Source organism: Dromiciops gliroides, chromosome 2 (assembly GCF_019393635.1).
Source record: "Dromiciops gliroides isolate mDroGli1 chromosome 2, mDroGli1.pri, whole genome shotgun sequence".
In the NCBI taxonomy this organism is placed as follows: domain Eukaryota; kingdom Metazoa; phylum Chordata; class Mammalia; order Microbiotheria; family Microbiotheriidae; genus Dromiciops; species Dromiciops gliroides.
This window is the reverse complement of record NC_057862.1, coordinates 427036281-427057718: the sequence shown is the minus strand read 5'-3', so window position 1 is coordinate 427057718 and position 21438 is coordinate 427036281. Positions and strand designations below refer to the sequence as shown.

At 38.9% G+C, this 21438-nt stretch overlaps 1 protein-coding gene across 1 annotated transcript; it reads left to right on the top strand.

Moving 5' to 3' along the window:
- The first annotated feature begins 1433 nt into the window (after nucleotides 1-1433).
- LOC122739028 (olfactory receptor 1L4-like) lies at nucleotides 1434-21050 on the top strand. Its single transcript, XM_043980888.1, has 5 exons — nucleotides 1434-1607; nucleotides 4856-4941; nucleotides 5665-5696; nucleotides 7579-7659; nucleotides 20095-21050. The coding sequence occupies exons 1-5, from the start codon at nucleotides 1434-1436 to the stop codon at nucleotides 21048-21050; spliced, it is 1329 nt and encodes a 442-aa protein (XP_043836823.1).
- Nucleotides 21051-21438: the final 388 nt, after the last annotated feature.

The window sequence follows — 21438 nt, the reverse complement described above, 5'->3', positions numbered from 1 at the left end:
CCTCACATCTATCAGAATGGCTAATATGACAAAAAAAGGAAAATAATAAATGTTGGAGAAGCTGTGGAAAAATTGGAACATTAATGCATTGTTGGTGGAGGTGTGAACTGATCCAACCATTTTGGAAACCAATTTGGAACTATGTCCAAAGAGCTATAGGACTATGCATACCCTTTGATCCAGTAATACCACCATTGTGTCTTTTTCCCAAAGAGATCATAAAAAAGGGCAAAGGACCCACATGTACAAAAATATTTGTAGCTGCTCTTTTTGTGGTGGCAAGGAATTGGAAATTGAGGGGATGCCCATCAATTGGGGAATGGCTGAACAAGTTGTGGTATATGAATGTGATGGAATACTATTGTGCTATAAAAAACAATGAGCAGGTGGATTGCAGAGAAACCTGGAAGGACCTGCATGAACTGATGATGAGTGAGATGAGCAGAATCAGGAGAACATTGTACACAGTATCAACAACATTGTGTGTTGATCAACTGTGGCAGACTTGTTTCTTCTCAGCAGTACAATGGTCCAAGATAGTTAGGGACTCATGATGGAAAATGCTCTCCAAATCCAGAAAAAAAGAACTATGGAATCTAGATGCAGATTGAACCATACTATTTCTATTGTTTTTGGTTTTTAAGCTTTTTCCTTTTTGCTCTGATTCTTTTTTCACAGCATGACTAATGCAGAAATATGTTTAATGTGATTGTACATATATAACCTATATAAGATTACTTACTGTCTTGGGGACGGGGGAAGGAGCAGAGGGAGGCAGAAAAATTTGAAACTAGAAATCTTATAAAAACAAATGTTGTGGGGCAGCTACGTGGCACAGTGGATAGAGCACCGGCCCTGGATTCAGGAGGACCTGAGTTCAAATCCGGCCTTAGACACTTGACACTTACTAGCTGTGTGACCCTGGGCAAGTCACTTAACCCCAATTGCCTCACCAAAAAAAAAAAATGTTGAAAACTATCTCTACATGTAACTGGAAAATAATAAAATACTTTTATGAAAAAAAAAAAGAAAGAGGCATCTTACTGGAAAAAAAAACTGGGTCAGTAAACAAAAAATAAGGGAAGGGCTACCTGCAGGCTATCCCAGTGCTTAGCATACTGCCTGGCATTTGATTTAAGGAGAGTGGCCTCTTTGATTGACTGCTATTTTAGAACCATTACTGCAGGTATCTTCAAAAGCCTTTAGCCTTCAGAAAGGTCTTGGCCTCACCTTCCCTTGGGTAGAACTCTGCTCTTGATTTGACTTTACTGATGGAATGACGTGAGAGAGAATGCTATCTAATACGGTCCTCAGTTCTTTGCCTACTTTGGGTTTTGCTTTTCTTTTAAGTGAAAGAGACTGATCTGGAACTCACAACCTTATGAGTCTCAAAAGATCAGGAGAGTGAGTCATCTGGGAATTTGGGCATCCGAATGAAATGGCTTCTGACCATCTGGAAATCTAGGAATCCAGAAGTTGAGGAGCTGAGCCCATGCCAAGTTTTGCAATCAAGTTATCATCAATGTCCCCAGGAGCAAGGACTCAGTGCAGAAGTAGCTGAAATGAGAATTCATCCTGAAGCAATGCCACATTTGGACATGAACTTGGTAGGATCAATGCTATGTATAAATTGTGCTATCTGAGACTATTTTCCTCAGAAACTGAAACGGTATAGGGAAGAGAGTGCCCCTGAGATTCCCTGAGTAGGAAATATTTATCCTTTTGTTATTGCTATATCTTCAAAGTCAGTATCCCTTTGTAAAAAGCTGATTGATATTAAGTAATTACATGAAACTAGGATGCTTGCCATTAGCATTTAACAAGAGGAGAAACATACCTAGAATGGTGGATGAGCAGACTGATAGCTTTAGAGAAGACACACCCCAACCTCTAAGGCCTACCCCTAGAATCTTGAGGGAAGAGATGTAGTAACCTAACTCTGGGATAAGCCCAGAGAATTTCAGCTACACATACTAAGTTATAGGGACACAAAAGTAAAACATTCCCTGTTCTCAAGTTCATATACTACAGAGGGTGGGAAGAGGGCTATAACTAAATATAAGGTAATTTGGGGAGGTAGAGAGCATTAACAACTGCTGAAACCCTGGAAGGTATCACAGAGACAGTGGTACCTGAGCTGAGTGTGAGAAAAAGAAAAGGATTTTGAGAGGGAAAGTTGAGGAAGGAATGCATTTGAGGTTTGGAGGACAACTTATGAGAGTACATGGGGGTGAAAAATAGAATACTGAGTTGGGGGGAAAGTAAGTAATCCTATCGGCTAGGATCTAGATTGCATAAAAGAGAGGAATGAATGAATAAATGAATAAATTTACAATCACTCCTGGTGTAGCCCCATCTATAAATTGGGCCCTCTCAGAGTTTCCCTGTAGGACCTCAGAGACAACTTTTGTTGTTGTTCAGTCATTTTAGTCACATCTGACTCTTCATGACCCGATTTGGGGTTTTCTTGGCAAAGATACTTCAGTGGTTTGTCTTTTCCTTCCCCAGTTCATTTTACAGATGAGGAAACTGAGGGAAACAATTAAATGACTTGCCCAGAATGACCCAGCTGGTAAGTGGCTAAGACCAGATTTGAACTCAGGAAAAGGGGTCTTCCTGACTCCAGGCTCAGCACTCTATCCACTGTGCCCCCCAACTGTCCAGTTTACCTTTACCTTTTCATAAATCCCTTCTACAAGGTTACTGACAAGTGGCCATATAGACTCCAGTTGAAAACTTGAAACCTTCCAGTATGGCAAAGAGAAACAGGGAATAAGCATTTATTAAGTACCTACTATGTACCAGGCACTGTGCTAAGCACTTTGCAAATATTACCTTGTTTAATTCTCACAACAACTCTGCAATGTAAGTGCTATTATTACCCTGATTTTACAGTTGAAGAAACTGAGGCAATCAGAGATGAAATGACTTGCTCAGGATTGCACAGTTAATATGTGTCTGAGGCCACATTTGAATTTACCCCGGTCTTCCTGACTCCAGATACAGAACTCTCTCCACTATACCAGGGCTTAAATTGTTCCCACTCACAACTCCTTTTCACCCAAGAAATGTTTACATGATCCAAGCTATACAGATATATAAAATAGATATACACAACCTTTTACTGCTGCCAAATTTTTCACAACCCCCACATTCAGTTACACAACCCCACATGGGGTCCCAAACCGTAGTTTAAGAAGCTAGGCAATACACCACATAGCTGCCTCCACCTTCTGAGGCTGCCCATTCCACTCTGGGGCAGCTCTAATGATTAGATTTCTCCTTAAATCAAGTTTAAATTTCCTTCTCTTCAGCTTCCACCCATTGCTCCTCATTCTTCCCTCTAGGGCCAAGCAGACCATGCCTAGTCCCTCCTCCACATGACATCCCTTCAAATATTTAAAGATGGCTCTGGTGAATATTTTTATCTCCAGGCTTAAATAATTCTAATTCTTTCACCTGGTCTCTATATGGCACAACCCACATGTTCATGGGAGCTTGGTTATAGCTCCATACAATAACCTATAGGCAAGCCTGTGGAATTTGTAGAACGTGGATGCGATTAGGTACTTATGGAAAGCATATGAGTCTATGAAGATTAGACATGTGTATCAGTAGAAATAGACATGTGTACAGATATAACACATGCAAGCCAAACATGCATGCTTCAGGGATATGTGTGTAGACAAAAAAAGATCTAAAATAAAATATGTGCACATAGGGAACAATGGGTGAATAAAACGTGTATGCAGACAGAATGTGTGTATGGAGAGAACATGTGCAAGGATAGGAGGGAGGTGATCACCAAATGTATGTGGATAGAGTGTGTACATAAACAGAACAGGTGTGAGGATTAGACACATGCAGATAAAAAGTGCCAGGAGATAGAGGGGATTTGCAGCTAGAATGCATGTTTATGGAAGACATCATGCAGGGAAAAGGTTCTGGACTCGGAGTCAAAGGACTTCAGTTCAAAACCCAGCTCTGCTGGGGCAGCTAGGTGGCGCAGTGGATAAAGCACCGGCCCCGGAGTCAGGAGTACCTGAGTTCAAATCTGGCCTCAGACACTTAACACTTACTAGCTGTGTGACCCTGGGCAAGTCACTTAACCCCAATTGCCTCACTAAAAAAAAAAAAAAAACACAGCTCTGCTGCTTATAAACTGTGCAACCCTGAGCAAGTCACTTAAAGCTCTCTGGGTCTCATCTTCTTTGCCTTTAAAAAAACTAAATGGCTTCTAAGGTGACTTACACCTATGGGTCCTATGGCATGTATGCACAGAAAGGGAAATAGTTTTCATTCAGCTAACCATGCTCTGTAACAGGGAATTTTGGTTTTTACTAACATAAATCTCAAATGTATTTTTGTTCCCTCTCTCTTCCCCCTCTGCCTTTCCCCCTCACTCTTTCATCCTCTCTCCCACCTCTTGTTTTCTTTCACACATACATACATCCAGATGCACACAAATGTGTGCAACGATTCACATACATGTATTGTCCTCCCCCAAGACAGAAACACACGCATGACAAGAAAATCATGCAGACTTGTTTGGGCATACTCCATCCCCGGCCCCTACCTGCCTCTAATTTCCTTCCTATGGGTAACAGTCTCTGGAGTCCAATTTCACCTTTGGCTCTCGGACAGGAGCTTGGTGACATCATTGGGATGTCATACCCTCCTGGGACAGCCAATGACAATTCCCCAAAACTCAGCATGGACAGGCCTTTCTTGCCTCTTCCCATAAGTAAATTTCCTTCCCAGCTGCCCCACCCCCCAGGATATCACCTAAGAGGAGACTGCTTCTGAAAGATTCTGACTACTTTCTACTTAGTGATCTCCAACTCTCACTCCTCAGAGATGCGAGGCTAATTCAATAGTGGTGTTTGCCTCTACAGGCCTTGCTTTTACACCAGACAACTGCCCAAGGCCAGCCCCAGAAGGGTAAGAAGTGAGACAGTCTCCGACGCTACAATTCCCCTAGATGAAAATTCCCCCAGACTAATCTCTGTCCTCCCCTTTCCTTCTGGTCCTTCTCACTCTTGCATTTGAGATATTGAAGCAGGATGAAGTAGGTCTACAATGGCCTAGAAAACCAAGGTTTTCATCACCACTTTGCCACCAAAATGCTCTGTGACTTCAAACAAGTCACTCCACCTCCCTGGGTCTCAGCTTCCTCACCCATAAAATGAAGGGGTTAGACTAGATGATTGCTGAGGTCCCTCTCAGTTGTAAATACTTCCTTTCTCTACCTCTATCTCTTCCTACCTCTCTTTCTTCCCCCTCCTCCCCTCAATGATGAAATGCCTAGGATACCCCACAGGAGATTCATATTTTCCCCATTGGTCACTTAGGTTCATCTTGACCAATCTCAATTTCTTCATTTGTAAGATGCCAACATTAGTACTACCTTCTTCACAGGAATGTTGTGAGAAACCAGCAAGAAAATACTTGTAAAGTGCTTTGTATGCCTTAAAGAGCGATCAAATACATAGCAGGAATGGTGGCCAAAATGTGGGCATGGATAGAATGTGTGTGTACAATAAGGATACAAGTAGAACCTCGGTAATTAGGACATGTGTGTAGAGAGAAGCCAGGGTGCAGACAGATCCTTTCAATGTGATATCTTCTCCTTGACCTCCTTATTCTCTTTTTTTGTTCCACAAGGGTGATCCACAACATCAGACTCAACCAGCAAGGTAAGAGGGTCAAAAACCACTTTACCAGAGTGAAGACTGTCCCATGTGATATATCTGCAGCTCAGTCAATTATAGTTACATGAAACTGTCACTGGACTCTGGAGCCCAGGCCAGCCCGGGTCCACAAGAATGTTGGTTTCTCTCCCTAGTCCCATCCTACTATTTACTTTCTCAACTTTCTTAGAACCTGAGGAAATCCTCTTCTTCCAGGGTGATTTTCCCAGGGGGTGGGAGGCACGATAGGAGGGGGGACCACAGTTCTAGGACCAAACCATTCTGTAGGCAGTCTTTGACACAACACTGAGCCCCATGCCCTGGTGTATCTGTCCCCTAAATAATCCATACTATCTGCCATTAGATCCTTGTTCAACTCAGTGCTTCGTTTCTGTGCCTTCACTTCCCTATCTCTGGGTTTTCTCTTACTATTTTGTTTCCAGCCTGCCTCTGAGTATTTCCAGAGCCCTTTCCTTGGAAAAGGATAGAGATTTAGGTCACAGAATTGAGGACATCTAGTTTAACTTTTCCCCCATTTTACAGAAGAAGAAGCTAACTCCAGAGAGGGAAAGAGACTTGCCAAAGGTCGCACAGGTTAGTGAAAGAGCCAGCACTTGAACCCAGATCTCCTGACCCTCCATGACAGGGCCCCTTTCTACCACATCAAGCTGCTTTATCAACATATGATGTCATATATATATATGTGTGTGTGTGTGTGTGTGTGTATACACACATATATACATGTATGTATATATATATATACACACATATACAGATATATGTGTATATACATGTAACCTTCCTTTTCCCTTTCATACTTTTCTCCATCAGTATCTTTCCTTACCTTCTCTTTCTTTTTCCCCTCATTATTTCTCTTCACCATTTCTTATTCACCTCCCCATTTTTCCTTTTTCCTATCTCCCCCCTTCTTCAATTTTCTCTCCTTCCCTCCCCCTCTTCTTCCCCATCCCTCTCATCTTTTCTTTCTTCCTTTATCTCCCTCTCCCTCTGTTGCTCCTCTTCTCTTCTATCCCTCTCCTGTTATTTTCCTCTTTTTATCTACTTTCTTCCTCCTTTTCTTTCTTTTTCTCATGCTTTAATCTATAAAAGAGGGGTGCTTGATTAGGTGGAGTCTCAAGTTTCTTCCAGCTCTAGGGCTATGATCCTATAAACCCTAGCTCAGACACTTTCTTACTAGCTATGTGAAGTTTGGCAAGTCACTTGAATTCTCAGTTTCTTCATCTGTAAAATAGGAATATTAGTAATTGCAATATCTATCGCAGAGTATAATTATTTTAAAAGTACCACTATTGAAAAGTGAAATCATTTTTCTTTTCCTCTTTCTCCTTTTCCTTCTCCCTTTTCCCCTTCCTCTCTCTTTCATCTTTTTTTCTCCCTTTCCCTATCTCTGCTTTCTGGTACACCTTTCCCTCTCCTACTCCCTCTGTCCCCATTTCTGCCCCTTTTCTCCTTCTCTTTCTCTCTCTTCTTTCATCTCCCTCTTCCTCTTTCCCCTTTCCTTCCTCTTCTATCTTCCTGTCCCTCTTTCCATTTTACATACTTTCTCTTTAGTCTACTTCTACTTTCCTCCTGTTTTTCTCCTTCTGTGTCTCCCTTTTCCCCATTCTCTTTTCCTTTTCCTTTTCTCACCCCTCCCAATTCCTTTCTCATTTTCTACCCCCTCTCTTCTCCTCCCCCTTTCACATGTTCTCTTCTCTTCCCCTTCCCCTTTCCCCCCTTTCTTCTTCCCTTCTTATTTCCTTTTCCTCTCTTCCCCTCCTGTCTTCTCCCTCCCTCTCTCCCTTTTCTTGTCACTTTCTCCCTTTCCCTCAGCTATACCTCCCATATAGGAAATGATGGTCCGCCTAACTTGTCTTGCCTGAAATAGCATCACCTTATGATCTGAGTCCTCATAGAGAAATTCTGAAATCCATTTGTGAACTTATGGCATCCAAACCTGGACATCCAGGTAAGTGTTGAGATTTAATATCTGGGACAGCTAGGTCATCACTTCTCCTATACAGCTCCCATAGGGCACATTGGGAATCTCCTTTCCATAACAACTTTACAGCATTGGATAAGATCCCTCTAAGTTGGGTCATAGTTATAATGTCATATACTTACATGAAGGCAATCTTGGAGATGAGGTTCTAATTTACAGTTAGGTATCATAAGACAAAGAGTGCTAAATTTGGAATTAGGAAGATCTGAGTTTGAATCCTCCCTCCCTCAGACACATACTAGCTGTGTGACCCTGGGAAAGTCACTTAACCTCTTCCAGCTTCAGTTCCCTCAACTGTGAAGTGGGGGTAGGAACAGGATATGGATATGGATAGTGCTTTGTGAACCTCAAAGCACTAATGTTAATTATCCTTATTATTATCTACTCAAATGTACATGAGGGTAGATTTCAGAGAATCATAAAATCTCAAAGTGGGGCAGCTAGGTGGCACAGTGGATAAAGCACCGGCTCTGGATTCAGGAGTACCTGAGTTCAAATCTGACCTCAGACACTTGACATATACTAGCTGTGTGACCCTGGGCAAGTCACTTAACCCCCATTGCCCTGCAAAAAAAAAAATTAAAATAAAATAAAATAAAATAAAATCTCAAAGTAGGAGGGAACTTCAGAGTTCATCTAATAGTCTAACCCCTACCTAAAGCAGAAATCTCCTCTATAGCATCCCTAACAAGTAAGAGTTGGTCATTCAGTTCTTGACCAGAAATTTCCAGTTGCAGGGAACTCACTGTCTCCTGAAGCACTAGACTCCATTACTGTACCAAAAAAATTTCTTTCCAAACTAAAAATTCAAATTTTCTAGGTACTGAAAGATTAGATAAAAAAGGATTTCTGAATCATTGTCAGTGATCTTTGAAACAATCATGAAAATGGAATAGGATTTTAGGACTAGAGAGGAGCATAAACATTTTCCTGATTTCAAAAAAAGGAAAGAATGGAGAATGTACAAGCAATAGACTAGTATGTTTAGAAAAAAAATCTAGAATATACATTAAAGGAATGGTTTGTAGATGTCTATAAAGGGAATCAGTGATTACTAAGTCATTGTGGCTTCATCAAGGACAGGTTATGACAGAATGACTTCATTTCCTTTTTTGACAGGATAACCAGGCTGGTGAGAGATAGTGTGGAGCAGTACATAGAGGGTTAGCCTCAGAGCTAGGAAAACTTTTTTTTCAAGCCTTATTTCTTATATACACACTGGCTGTGTTATCATAGACAAGTCACCTGACCTCTCAAGGTACCAGGAAACTCTCTGAGACTAGTCTACAACTTATAGACTAGTGTTGATCTGCATTGGTGGAGGAAGTTTCAGCAATTAGAGATCCCTACACCCATGAAACCACAAGTCTGAACCAAAATGACAACGTACAGACTGGCAGGTTAGGGGAATGCTACAGGCTAGATAGACTAGACTTCAATTTTGGTACAGCATTTTATTCTCTCTCTCTCTCCCCTCCTCTTTCTCTCTTCTGTCTCTTCTCTCTTTTCTCTCTCTCTCTTTTTTCCCTCTCTATGCCTTTCTCTGTCTGTCTCCTCTATTTCCTATAGCTGTCTCTCTCCTATGTCTATCTCTCTCTCTCCTCCTCTCTCTGTTTCTCTCTCTGTCTCTGTGTCTTTGTGATTTTCTCTGTGTCTTTCTCTATCCCTGTCTCTCTTTGTGTTTCTTCTTCTTCTTCTTCTTCTTCTTCTTCTTCTTCTTCTTCTTCTTCTTCTTCTTCTTCTTCTCTCTGTCTGTCTCTGTCTCTGTCTCTCCCCATCTTTGTGGACAAGATGGGAAGATGTGGAGCAAGACAATAATATAATTAATTGAATACAGTTCTGGTTGAATGCCAGACCCAAAGAACAGTAATTAATAGTCCGGCTAGCCAAGAATCATAGAATCCTGGATTTCTAGCTAAAGGGTTATCAAAAGTCATCTTATCCAATTCCTTTATTTTACAAGTTAAAAAACTTGACAGGCTAAATGACTTACCAATAGTCACAGGTAAGCAGAAAAAAAAAGAGTCAGGACTTGAACTCAGACCCTCTGCCTTTGAATACTGAATTAGAATCCATCTTCTTTCCATTATGCTATGTTGCTTAGTACTAGTAGAGTACTCCCCAGGTATCTATGTCATGCACTGTTAAATATTTTTTTTACCTATGCCTTAAATAAAGGAAAAAATAGCATACTTATCAAATTTATAGACACACTGAAGCTAGGAGAGACAGTTAACATATTGGATAACAGAAGCAGGATCCAAAAAGATCTTGACAAGACTGTCAACATATGACATCTAGGATGATACCTAGAAATAAATGTAAAATCTTACAGTTGGGTTCAAAAACTCATCTTCACAAGTACAATATGGTAAAGGCAAAACCAGGCAACAGCTCATATTTTTTTCTTTTAAATGGGGCTTTAAGTGGACTGCAAGTTAAATATGAGCTAACATTTTGAAATGGAAGTAAATTGGTCCAACCTCTACTTCAATATAATGAATTTTTCCATATCCAAGTGATCTTCCAGCCTTTACTTAATGCTTTACTTTTCCTTAATGCAGTAACATGGAGCTCACTGACCCTACAGCTGCTGATTTAATTTTTAGATTACTAGTGTTGAAAAATTAAATATAGTTTTTATCTGCCTGCCTCCTATAAAAATAATAAACAGATCAGAGAAATTAATCTTATAACATATCCTATAAAAATTAATAATAAACAGAGACATGTCTCCCACAAAACAAAACCAGATCAGAGCACATAATGTCTCCTACAGGATAAACCAGATCAGAGACAGACAGGAAAACATAATACCAATTTATGTTGTCCCAAGAAGAAATATATCATGATGATGCTGGAGACCCCCTCCTAAGAAAGGAGCTCAGAGACTCTCTCTTTCTGAGGGTATATAAGGATTTTTTGTCCACTGGTTACAGAGTATTATCAGTTTTAATAGTATGATACAAATTCAACCCAGAAGCAAAAACAGTTTAACAATTTCAGTTATAACAAGTACGGGGGAAATACAGAAGCATCATGATAAGATTACAGGATTCCAAAAAAGAGTTCAGCAAGGATGAGGATGCCCAAATTTCCCCATAAGATAGGGACTTACAATCTGGGGAAAGAAGTCATCAGGTAGGGACTTTTATCGGCTAGCTATCTGGGTTCAGTTTGGAGTTCATTTGAAGGACAATTTATTCCTATTAACCCAGGGCTTCATAAAAAATATTTTTGTTTAATAAGGTACCTCCATCAAATCCAGGTAATCCATATATTCATATTAACACTAGTAAGGAGGACCGATGAATTCAAGTCACCTGGCCAATCTAGTATACTCAACGAACTGGATGAGCCTCAATCAATGATCTTTGAAAGATAGTAGAAGAAAGGAGAGGCACTACAGAATTGGACAAAGGCAAATGTCCTGATTTTTTTAAAAAAGAAAATGACAATACAAAATATAGGCTAATGAGTTGATTGATAACAAAATTCTAGATTGTTTTATGAGGCAGTTGGTGAACATCTAGAAAAGGAAGTGGCAATCACAAATAAACACCATGATTTCAATGAGAACAGATCATACTAGACTAACTTCATCTTATTTTATAAGGGTATTACACTGGTTGACCAGGAAAATGCTGTAAACATATGTTACCTGGGTCTTTAACAAAGAATTTGACAAAATTTCTCATACTACAGTGTACCAGAAATAATGGAAATGGAAAAAAGAAATTATAGTTTCAGGGCATGTATACAGACAGATAAATGGCACATTCAAAGAAAATAATTTAAATGTTAAGAAAATTACAAGAGCAATTAAAAGGAGAGGTTGAAAATGGAAAAAAAAATTAGGCATGGAAATAAGAGACATGAAAAACTTTTGAAAGGAATTAATGAAGACATGGTCAATATGGAGAATACAATTTAAAAATTCAAAAATTCACAGAAACAACAAATAGATTTATGATGGAAAATAGAATTACATACAATAGATACCAACTGGATATATAGGTTTGGGTTTTTTAATCACTGAATTATTCAAATTCCTAAAAAAATTTAAACCATAGATTTAAATGAAAAATGAAAAAGATTATGACATTGTAACCATAAACAATCCAGAGAACTTACAAAAATAAAAGAATCTGAACATCATATTTCAGAAAATAAATGACAAAATTTTCCTATATTGGTGAAAATGGCCATCAAAATATTGGGTGCCTCTAAGGATTTAGTATGCATAAATACAAGATAGTTAAATTCCTCCAGATTACAAAGATAAGGACAAAATTGTACTAAGTGTGAGAAGAAGTGAATAAATAACTCACTTCCCAAGCAAATACAATTAAGATCTGAATGTATTTTTCAAGCAGGACAAGAGAAATTGGAAACTAAAATCCAACATTTATAAAATTAGTAAGTGTGGGCCATCAACTCAGCACGTTTTATTAAGATAAGAGATGAGAATTTGAAAAGCAAACTGAAAGCATACAGAGAGGTATTCACTGCACAAAAACCAAATCAGCCTTCCAACCAAAACAACAGCTTTTACAAACAAGATAAAACAGTTGTTGAGTTGCTGTTATTATGTGAGAACTCTGAGAGATTTGTACTGGCTAAATCTTTAATGATTTCAAAAGGGTATTTGAAGAGGACAAAAGGGGGGAGGAGAGGGAAAAGGATAAAAGGAAACAGCAAAGGGGAACTCTAAGTTAAGATTGGCACCCAGAACTGAAAACAATACTCTAGCTGTGATCTGGCTAAGTCAGAGTACTATGAAAATATCACCTTCCTAGTCCTGGACAGCACACCTCCCTTAATGTACCATAAATTCATATTAGCTTTATTGGCTACCACATCACTCTGTTGACTCATTTAACTTGCAGTCCACCAAGATTTTGACTTTTTTCCCCCAACATTTGTCCCTATTTAATTTCATCTTATTTGATTCAGTTAAATATTCTAGCTTTTTTATTTTTTAAAATTCTTACTCTGTCATCTAGTGTCTTAGCTATCCCTCCTAGCTTTATGTCAAAGTATATTTGATAAGCATATCATCTTCACTCTTTCCAAGTCATTGATAAAAATGTGAAATGGCTCAGAGCCATTCAAAAATCCCTGAGGGAGGGATTCTAATAGAGAACATCTTTCAAGTTGGCATGAAACTGTTAATAACAAACCTTAATCTGAGCCATCCTACAAGTTCCGATTCCAACTTCCTATATTATTGTCTAGCCCAGAGGTGTCAGCAGCTGCCAAACCAGATTAAAATGTAATTGGGAAACCAAGATAATGTTAATTTCTAATGTTCTAAGGTGATATGTAGCCCACAGGGATCTGTTTCTATTTGACACCACCAGTCTAGCTCACCTATTTCTATATTGTCCACAAGACAAGCATGAAAGATTGTGTCAAATGCTTACAAAAATCTAGGTAGAAGACATCTAAGTGTCCTAATATACTAACAGAGAAACTCTACCCAGAAAGGAAATTAAATTAGGCTGTCATAAGCTTTTTTGGTTTTTTTTTGTCTTACACATAGAAAATGATGGCGGAGGAGGGGGGAGTAGAATTTGTTGAATTAAAACTGAATTCACTTGAAACTATTCTGGATCTTTGTGATCATCACTTTCTTTTCTAGATGTTCACTAACCATTGTTACCCTGAAGATTAATGAAATAATCAATATAGGAGAAATAAGGTCATTAATCGAGGCAGAGCTATAACTCAGAGTATCAAAAAGCAAGAATGCTAGGAATACCCAAAGATGGAGACTGAGGACAAGGTTTATATGGGCTAACAGAACAAAGGGAAGTTGGAGACTGCCCTTGAGTTAAGTATAGAAACTACTTAACTACTTAATGTAAATGAACTTTTAACAAAAGGAACTTTAAGACTGCCCTTGAGTTAAGTATAGAAGCTACTTAACTCTAAATAGAAACTACTTAATGTAGTTAATAACCTAAAGTCCTGGGAGTAAGGTGGAGAATCTTTGGGAAGGGATAGTTTGTTTGGGGGAGATCCATAAGACAATCAAGACTCTGGAACTGACAAAGATTGGTTAGCCCCAGGCAATTCATTGGCCTGGGAATGGGGAGTAGGTGAGGATCAGTGGATTCTTTGTGGTTATCACCCCAAAAGCCTTTAACAACCATGTTTTTGCTGGGTTTAGATTTCTACCTCAGTCTCAGTTCATTCTGAGCTTCAATGATTCTGAAAATATTCTTATGACCATACTAGTTTTTTGTATTCATTCTCCCCACTTGTCCTTGTTTTCAACTTCCATTTTTTTCAATCTAAGTTTATTGATAAGCTTCACATCAGACTCTTTAGGCAACTTCCCATTTCTGGAAGGTCTCCAGCTTATATTTATGTTCTCGAGGCAGCTAGAGCACTGGAACTAAAGTTAGGAAGACCTGAGATCAAATCCTATCTTAAACACATACTAGATACATGACCCCACAAAAGTCACAAGCTCTGTCTGCCTCAATTTTCTCATCTGTAAAATTGGAATATTACCTACCTCCAAGGTTTGTTGTGAGGTTACAATGATATATTTATAAAGTACTTTGCAAACCTTAAAGAGCAATATAAATGTTAGCTATTATTATTTTTAAAATATAGCATCCAGAACTAATGTGGCTTTGGATAACAGCATTTTTGACTGTCATGTCATTCCATTGACTGATATTGTGCCTTCAGGCCTCCAAAAATCCCAGGTTTTTTTCATGGGAACTAATTATTAGTAACATCTCCCCAATCCATTTATTTATTATTCACTCATTTCAGTCATGCCCAACTCTTTGTAACCCCATTTGGGGATTTTCTTTGCAAAGATACTGGAGTGGTTTGCCATTTCCTTCTCCAGATCATTTTCCAGATGAGGAACTAAGGTTAACAGAGTTAAATGACTTGCCCAGGGTCACACAGCTGAGACCAGATTTGAACTGTTAACCTGGAAATTAAGGAAACAATCAATATAGGAGAAATAAGGTCTTTAATGGGGCAGAGGAACTATAGCTCCTGGTATTGCAAAGCTCAGAAGCTAGGAATACCCAGATGGGAACAGAGGACAGGGTTTTAATGGGATAACAGAACAAAAAGATTGCTCTAGAGTGACATATAGCTAATTAATGTAAATGAACCTTTGACAAAAGAAATAATAGAACAGCTCCTAATTTAAGTATAGGCGTTACTGACTCTGAATAGAAGCTACTTAATGTAGGTGGACCCTTTTTACATAATAACATAAAGTCCAGGGAGTAAGGTGGGGATCATTGGGAGGGGATAAGTTGCTTGGGGGAAGGTCCATAAGTCCATCAAGAGTCTGGAAATGACAAAGACAGTCAGCCCCAGGCAATTCACCTGCCTGGGAAAGAGGGGACTGGGTGGGGAATCAGTTCTCAGTAAATTTTGTAGTTCTCAGAACTCATGAAATAAGACTTCCTGACTTCAGACCCAGCCCTCCAGCCACTGTGACACCTAGCTGCCCCCAATCCAATATTATATAGTAATTCTCATCTAATAATAGAAATTTAATTTGTCCCTATGTTATTTGAGAACTTGACAAGTTTTCCTTCTCTGGCTTCATTGATAAAAATGTTTTTAATGACCACAATTTAAGTGCAATTAACCAGTTTCAAATCTACCTAATTGCACTATCATCTAGCCTCCATCTCTAACTTGTTCATAGAAAAGAAGTATGGGAGCATTTGTCAAATGCCTTGCTAAAATCTTAGCATACTGAAGTCACAATATTCTCTTAGCCAATTAATCTATCAAAAAAAGAAAGATTATTCTACTATCAACTGGTTTTGATGAAGCTGTGCTGGGTCTGAGTGATCAGAGATTTTCCTACCTAAATTAATTTTCACAGACTTCTGTATGCCAATGAAACCCTTAGCTCTTTGTTGAGAATTGAGACTATTTGCCGATCCTAGAGCACCCCTCCTTTGTGATTTTTAAAAAATCGTTGACAGTGACTCAGTGATCACACTTACCTGTCCTTTCTAGAAAGGATTTTTTTTAACCTGGAGGGACTTATCAAGTCCAAGGATATTTTCTAGTATGTAACTGACACAGGATTGGAGACTTAAACTCATTGAAGACAGCTAAGTGCCCTTTGCCATAACCTTATTCATCTGTGTTTTCCACTCCTTACTAATCATTTCTTTTGTACTTCTAAATCCAAAGATTCTCTCCTTCTTGGAGAAAATTGAAACAAAATGAGAGTTGATGTTGTTTAACCTTTTAATCATCATCCATCATCATCAAACCTTCCATTTTGGAGAACAGTCTTATTCCTTCTTTGATCCTCCTCTTATTCCCAAAATAGCTTTTAAAATTTTTTTTGTTGTTGCACTTAACATTCACCATCTACCTCTGTCTAGTTTGGGCTTTAGCACACTTGAAATTATTCTAGTACCATACTTTTGTATTCACCCATAGTTATTTACCATCTTCTATAAGTAGGGATACAGTAGGGACTAGGTTTGTTGTTTCATTGATATAAGGAAAACTCCCTCTATCAATTTAGGTCTACAACTTAAAAGTCTTAGAAAGTTGTCTAAAGCTGAGGTAGCCTCTAGACTGCATTACTGCCCTCAACACTATGGAGTGCAGGCTGAACCAAATCAAAATGGAACTGGAAAATAGTTAGCAAAATAAGTAAAAATACAAGAGAACATAGATAATGTTAACAGATGGTTTTCTAAGTAAATACATGGCCCATGTGCAGTTTAATGGCTTCCATTTTTATCTAAATAAGGTACTGCTTGTCTAGAGCATTGAGAAGGTAAGTGACTTGCCCAAGATCTTATAACCAGTATGTGTCAGAGGTGGGACTGAAATCCAGGTCTTCCTAGTTCCGAGGTCAGTTATTTCCTGTATAAGCACATTGGTCCCTCATGAGAGTTCATCATTTTCTTCATCAGAATCACTTTTTACTTTTGATTTTGGAATTTCATTCTCAAGAGTTTTTATTCCCTCTTGGGCTAAATTTTCCTTCAAATATATTTGACAATTGGAACTTACCTATCTATCTTTTCTTTGAAATTTTTTTAATTCTCTGAACCTTGTCCCATAATCTAGGATGTGCATTAGACCTCCTTCCTTCTGGACAATGGCTTCTATTAATATAATTCCTATTACAAACCCATCTAATAACAGATATGGACCAAAAATTTTAAAAGATTACATTAGTTTTGGGACTGTTACATCATATAAAATGTTGACATGTTGACTTTTATCAAAAAGCCCAAGCCTTTTTTACATAAAGGGTTACCCAACCATAATGCCCCTAACCCATGTGTATAGTTGATTTTTTGAATCCAGTAAAGAAATTGTTTGCCTATTAGATTTGAGCCTATTTTTTCCCAGACTCTCAAGCTCTTTAGGAATTCAGGTTCTATTGTTTTCCAATGTGTTGACTAACTCTCCATACTCTGCGTTATTCACAACTTGATAAACAAACCATCTGTGCCTTTGTTGAAGTCATTGATAAAAATGTGGAACAGAATTTCACCAAGAAAATATCCTTGGACTTGATAAGTCCCTCCAGGTTAAAAAAAATCCTTTCTCATCCTTGGTGTCTGATTATTTGACTAATTTTGAATGCACCTACAATAGAGCCCAGATTTCTTTCTCTTATCCACAAAGATACTATGAGAGGCATTGTCAAATGCTTTGCCAAAATGCAAGTATAACACATCTAGTAAAGGTAAGCATATTAGAGGCCACCAGGGGGTGCAGAAGATAAAATACTTGACATGGAGTCAGGAAGACCTTGGCTGGAATCTTCCCTCAGAAACTTCCTAGCTGTGCAGCCATGGGCAAGTTACTTAACCCCTTAGCCTTTATTCCTTATCTGTAAAATGGGGGGAATAAATAGCACCTGACTCACTGGGGTTGTTATAAAGATCAATTGAGATAACATGTGTAAAGTACTTTACAAACCTTGAAGAATTATATATATGCTTGCTATTGTTGTCATTGTCATTGTTATATCTTACAGAATTCTTTTTTTCTGATAAAAGTATTTTATTGTTTTTTCCAGTTACATGTAAAGATAGTTCTCAGCATTTGTTTATACAAGCTTTCCAATTTCAGATTTTTCTCCCTCCCTCCCCTAGACAGCAGGTAATCTGAAATAGGTTTTATATATATATATATATATATATATATATATATATATATAGTATGGTTCAATCAGCATCTATACTCCACAGCTGTGGTTTTTTTTCTGGATTTGGAGATCCCCTTCCATCATGAGTCCCTGGAACTCTCCTGTACCATTGCATTGGTAAGAAGAATCTAATCCATCACAGTTGATCAACACACAATGTTGATGATGTGTACAATGTTCTTCTAGTTCTATCTTACAGAATTCTCATCAATCCCTTTAGTGGCTCTGTCAAAAGAGGAGAATTAATCTAACCTACCTGTTCTTGAGGAAACCCACAGTGGTTCTTTTGAGTAATCACCTCTTCCCTTTCTAACTGCTCACAAACCAATCCTTTAATAAGTCATTTTGAGAACTTTACCAAGAACCAGAGTTAAAAGTGTTCTAATACACTATGTTATAAATAAGTTCCAATGTTCATCAAGCTCTGACAGTCTGTCTTTTAGCACTCATGTTCTGAATTCCCTTCCAACTTTAACATTCTATTTTATAATATCTCTTCCAGCTCTAACCTTCTTTGTTCTAAGGTCTCTTCCACCTCTGATATTCTATGTTTTGAAATTCTTTCAGGGCTAACATTGTAGGAATTTTCTATTCTAAGTTTAACACCATTCTCTCTTCCACAGGATTCAGTGTTCCAGGAGTTGGATTATAATATTAGTGAACAATTGTTATTTCACTTGTCATTAGTTTATCAGGTTTCTATGCCACAGTATAGCTTTTTCCAGCAGGCTTGAGGTAACCACTTGTTTTCTAGATTTTTCAGAGATGGATGTAATTTCATAGGATGTCCCTCACAAACCAGAAGCCTTCTGTTTGTGTGTTGTCGATTGCCTGAAATTCCACCATTAAGTCTGCACTCTTTTAGACTTTAATAATATACATATTGTCTTGAATACTGGATTTATTAGCCACTAAGTAGCTGTGCATCATTGGGTAAGTCACTTAGCCCCCCCTAGATCCTCAGTTTCTTCATCTGTAAAATAAGGGAATTGGGCAAGATGAGTGCCTTCCAGCTCTATCAATATTTAAAATACTTTGGTTACTCTATGTCATTTAGTGCTCATAATAACATTCTGAAATAGAACTATTATTTTATAGACAGAATCTGGGCTCAGAGATATCAAGTGACTTTCCCAATATCACACATATATTACACAGCAAGAAACATGGAGTCCCACCTCTCTGTCCAGTGCTTTCTCCATTCTACCAGCTGACCTGGTAAAATGTGAAGATTCTTCTCATCATTGCCTATGTTTAAATGGAATGGAATGATATAATTGTTTATTGAAAAAGAATGTCTGGGATCAGAAGACCTGGTTTTGAGTTTTGGTTCCTGCCTTTATTAGCTATATGACTTTAAGCAAATCTCTTCATCTATCTGGTCCTCAATTTTCTTTCTTTTTTTTTTTTTTGCAGGGCAATGGGGCTTAAGTGACTTGTCCAAGGTCACACAGCTAGTAAGTGTCAAGTGTCTGAGGCCAGATTTGAACTCAGGAACTCCTGAATCCAGGGCTGGTGCTTTATCCACTGCGCCACCTAGCCGCCACAGTCCTCAATTTTCTAATCCATAAAATGGAGAGAATCCTATTTGTGTTACTTGACTCAGAGTTGTTTTGATAAAAGTACTGTTTAAACCTTAAAATATAATGTGTCCCAAGAGTCTTAGTGCAGTTTAAGCTCTAATAATAGCTTTTAAGTTTCATAAAATTAAATAAGGTTAAATTTATTAAAACTTAATCTGGGGGGCAGCTAGATGGTGCAGTGGATAGAGCACCGGCCCTGGAGTTAGGAGTACCTGAGTTCAAATCCGGCCTTAGACACTTAATACTTACTAGCTGTGTGACCCTGGGCAAGTCACTTAACCCCAATTGCCTCACTAAAAAAAAAAAAACAACAACAACTTAATCTGGGGGGCAGCTAGGTAGTGTAGTGGATAAAGCACCGGCCCTAGATTCAGGAGGACCTGAGTTCAAATTTGGCTTCAGACACTTGACACTTACTAGCTGTGTGAGCCTGGGCAAGTCACTTAACCCTCATTGCTCAAAAAAAAAAAACAACCCAAAAACAAAAAAAAAAAACCAAACCCTTAATCTGCACTAAAACTTTTGAGATACCCTGAAATATGGAAATGGAAGCTACCCTTAGATCATTCTTCTTATTTTTTAAATAACAAGCCAAGCTTTATTAATATATTAAACCTTCTCTGAAAATTCCAGATACCCTGGAGGAAAAGAATGACAATAGCAGCTGGGGCAGCAGTAGCACCTCTGGATTCATCCTCTTGGGACTATCTTCAAACCCGCAGCTACAGAAGCCACTCTTCACCGTATTCCTCAGCATGTACCTAGTTACCCTCCTCGGGAACTTGCTGATTATTCTGGTCATCCGCTCAGACTCAAGACTTCACACCCCAATGTATTTCTTCTTGAGCGTCTTGTCCTCCATTGATATCTGCTTTACCTCTGTCATTGTCCCCAAGATGCTGGTCAATTTCCTATCAGAGACAAAGGCCATCTCCTACATAGGCTGTCTGGTGCAGATGTACTTCTTCATGGCCTTTGGAAACACAGATAGCTATCTTCTAGCCTCCATGGCTATTGACCGCTTGGTAGCCATCTGCAATCCCTTACAATACGCCATGGTCATGAGTCACGGGCGTTGCATCATTTTGGCAGTGGTTTCCTGTGTGATCTCACACCTCCATGCTCTGCTACGTGTGCTGCTCATGTCCCGTCTGTCTTTTTGTGCCTCTCATGTCATCAAACACTTCTTCTGTGACACCCAGCCCGTGCTGAAGCTTTCTTGTTCTGACACCTCTTCTAGTCAGGTTGTGGTCATGACAGAGACGCTGGCTGTTATTGTGACCCCCTTCTTATGCATAATCTTCTCCTACCTGCGGATCATTGTTGCCATCCTCAAAGTCCCCTCGGCATCAGGAAAATGGAAGACCTTCTCCACTTGTGGCTCCCACCTCACCATTGTGGTTCTGTTTTATGGAAGTATTATCTATGTCTATTTCCGGCCCCTGTCTAGCTACTCTGTGGTCAAGGACCGAGTAGCCACAGTCATGTACACAGTGATCACCCCCATGTTGAACCCTTTTATCTACAGCCTGAGGAACAAGGACATGAAACAGGGCCTGGGGAAGTTGAGGGATAGAATCAAGTTCTAGAAATCAGACTCACGGAATGCTAGAAGCAAGGGAACCTTTAGAATGAGAAGGGAACTTAGAATAGAAAATATTGTAACACGGAGCGTGAAAACTGAAAGAGACTTTAGAGATCATCTAAGGCCAATTGTCTCATTTTACAGCTGAGGGAGTTGAAGCCCAGAGCAGGGAGGTGACTTTCCAGGGTTGCAGAACTAGTTATTGGTTTGTGGGTTTGGTTTTGGGGGTTTTGCAGGGCAAGGAGGGTTAAGTGACTTGTCCAGGGTCACACACCTAGTAAGTGTCAAGTGTCTGAGGCTGGATTTGAACTCAGGTCCTCCTGAATCCAGGGCCAGTGCTTTATCCACTGTGCCACCTAGCTTGCCCCCTAGTTATATTTTATGGTGGAAAG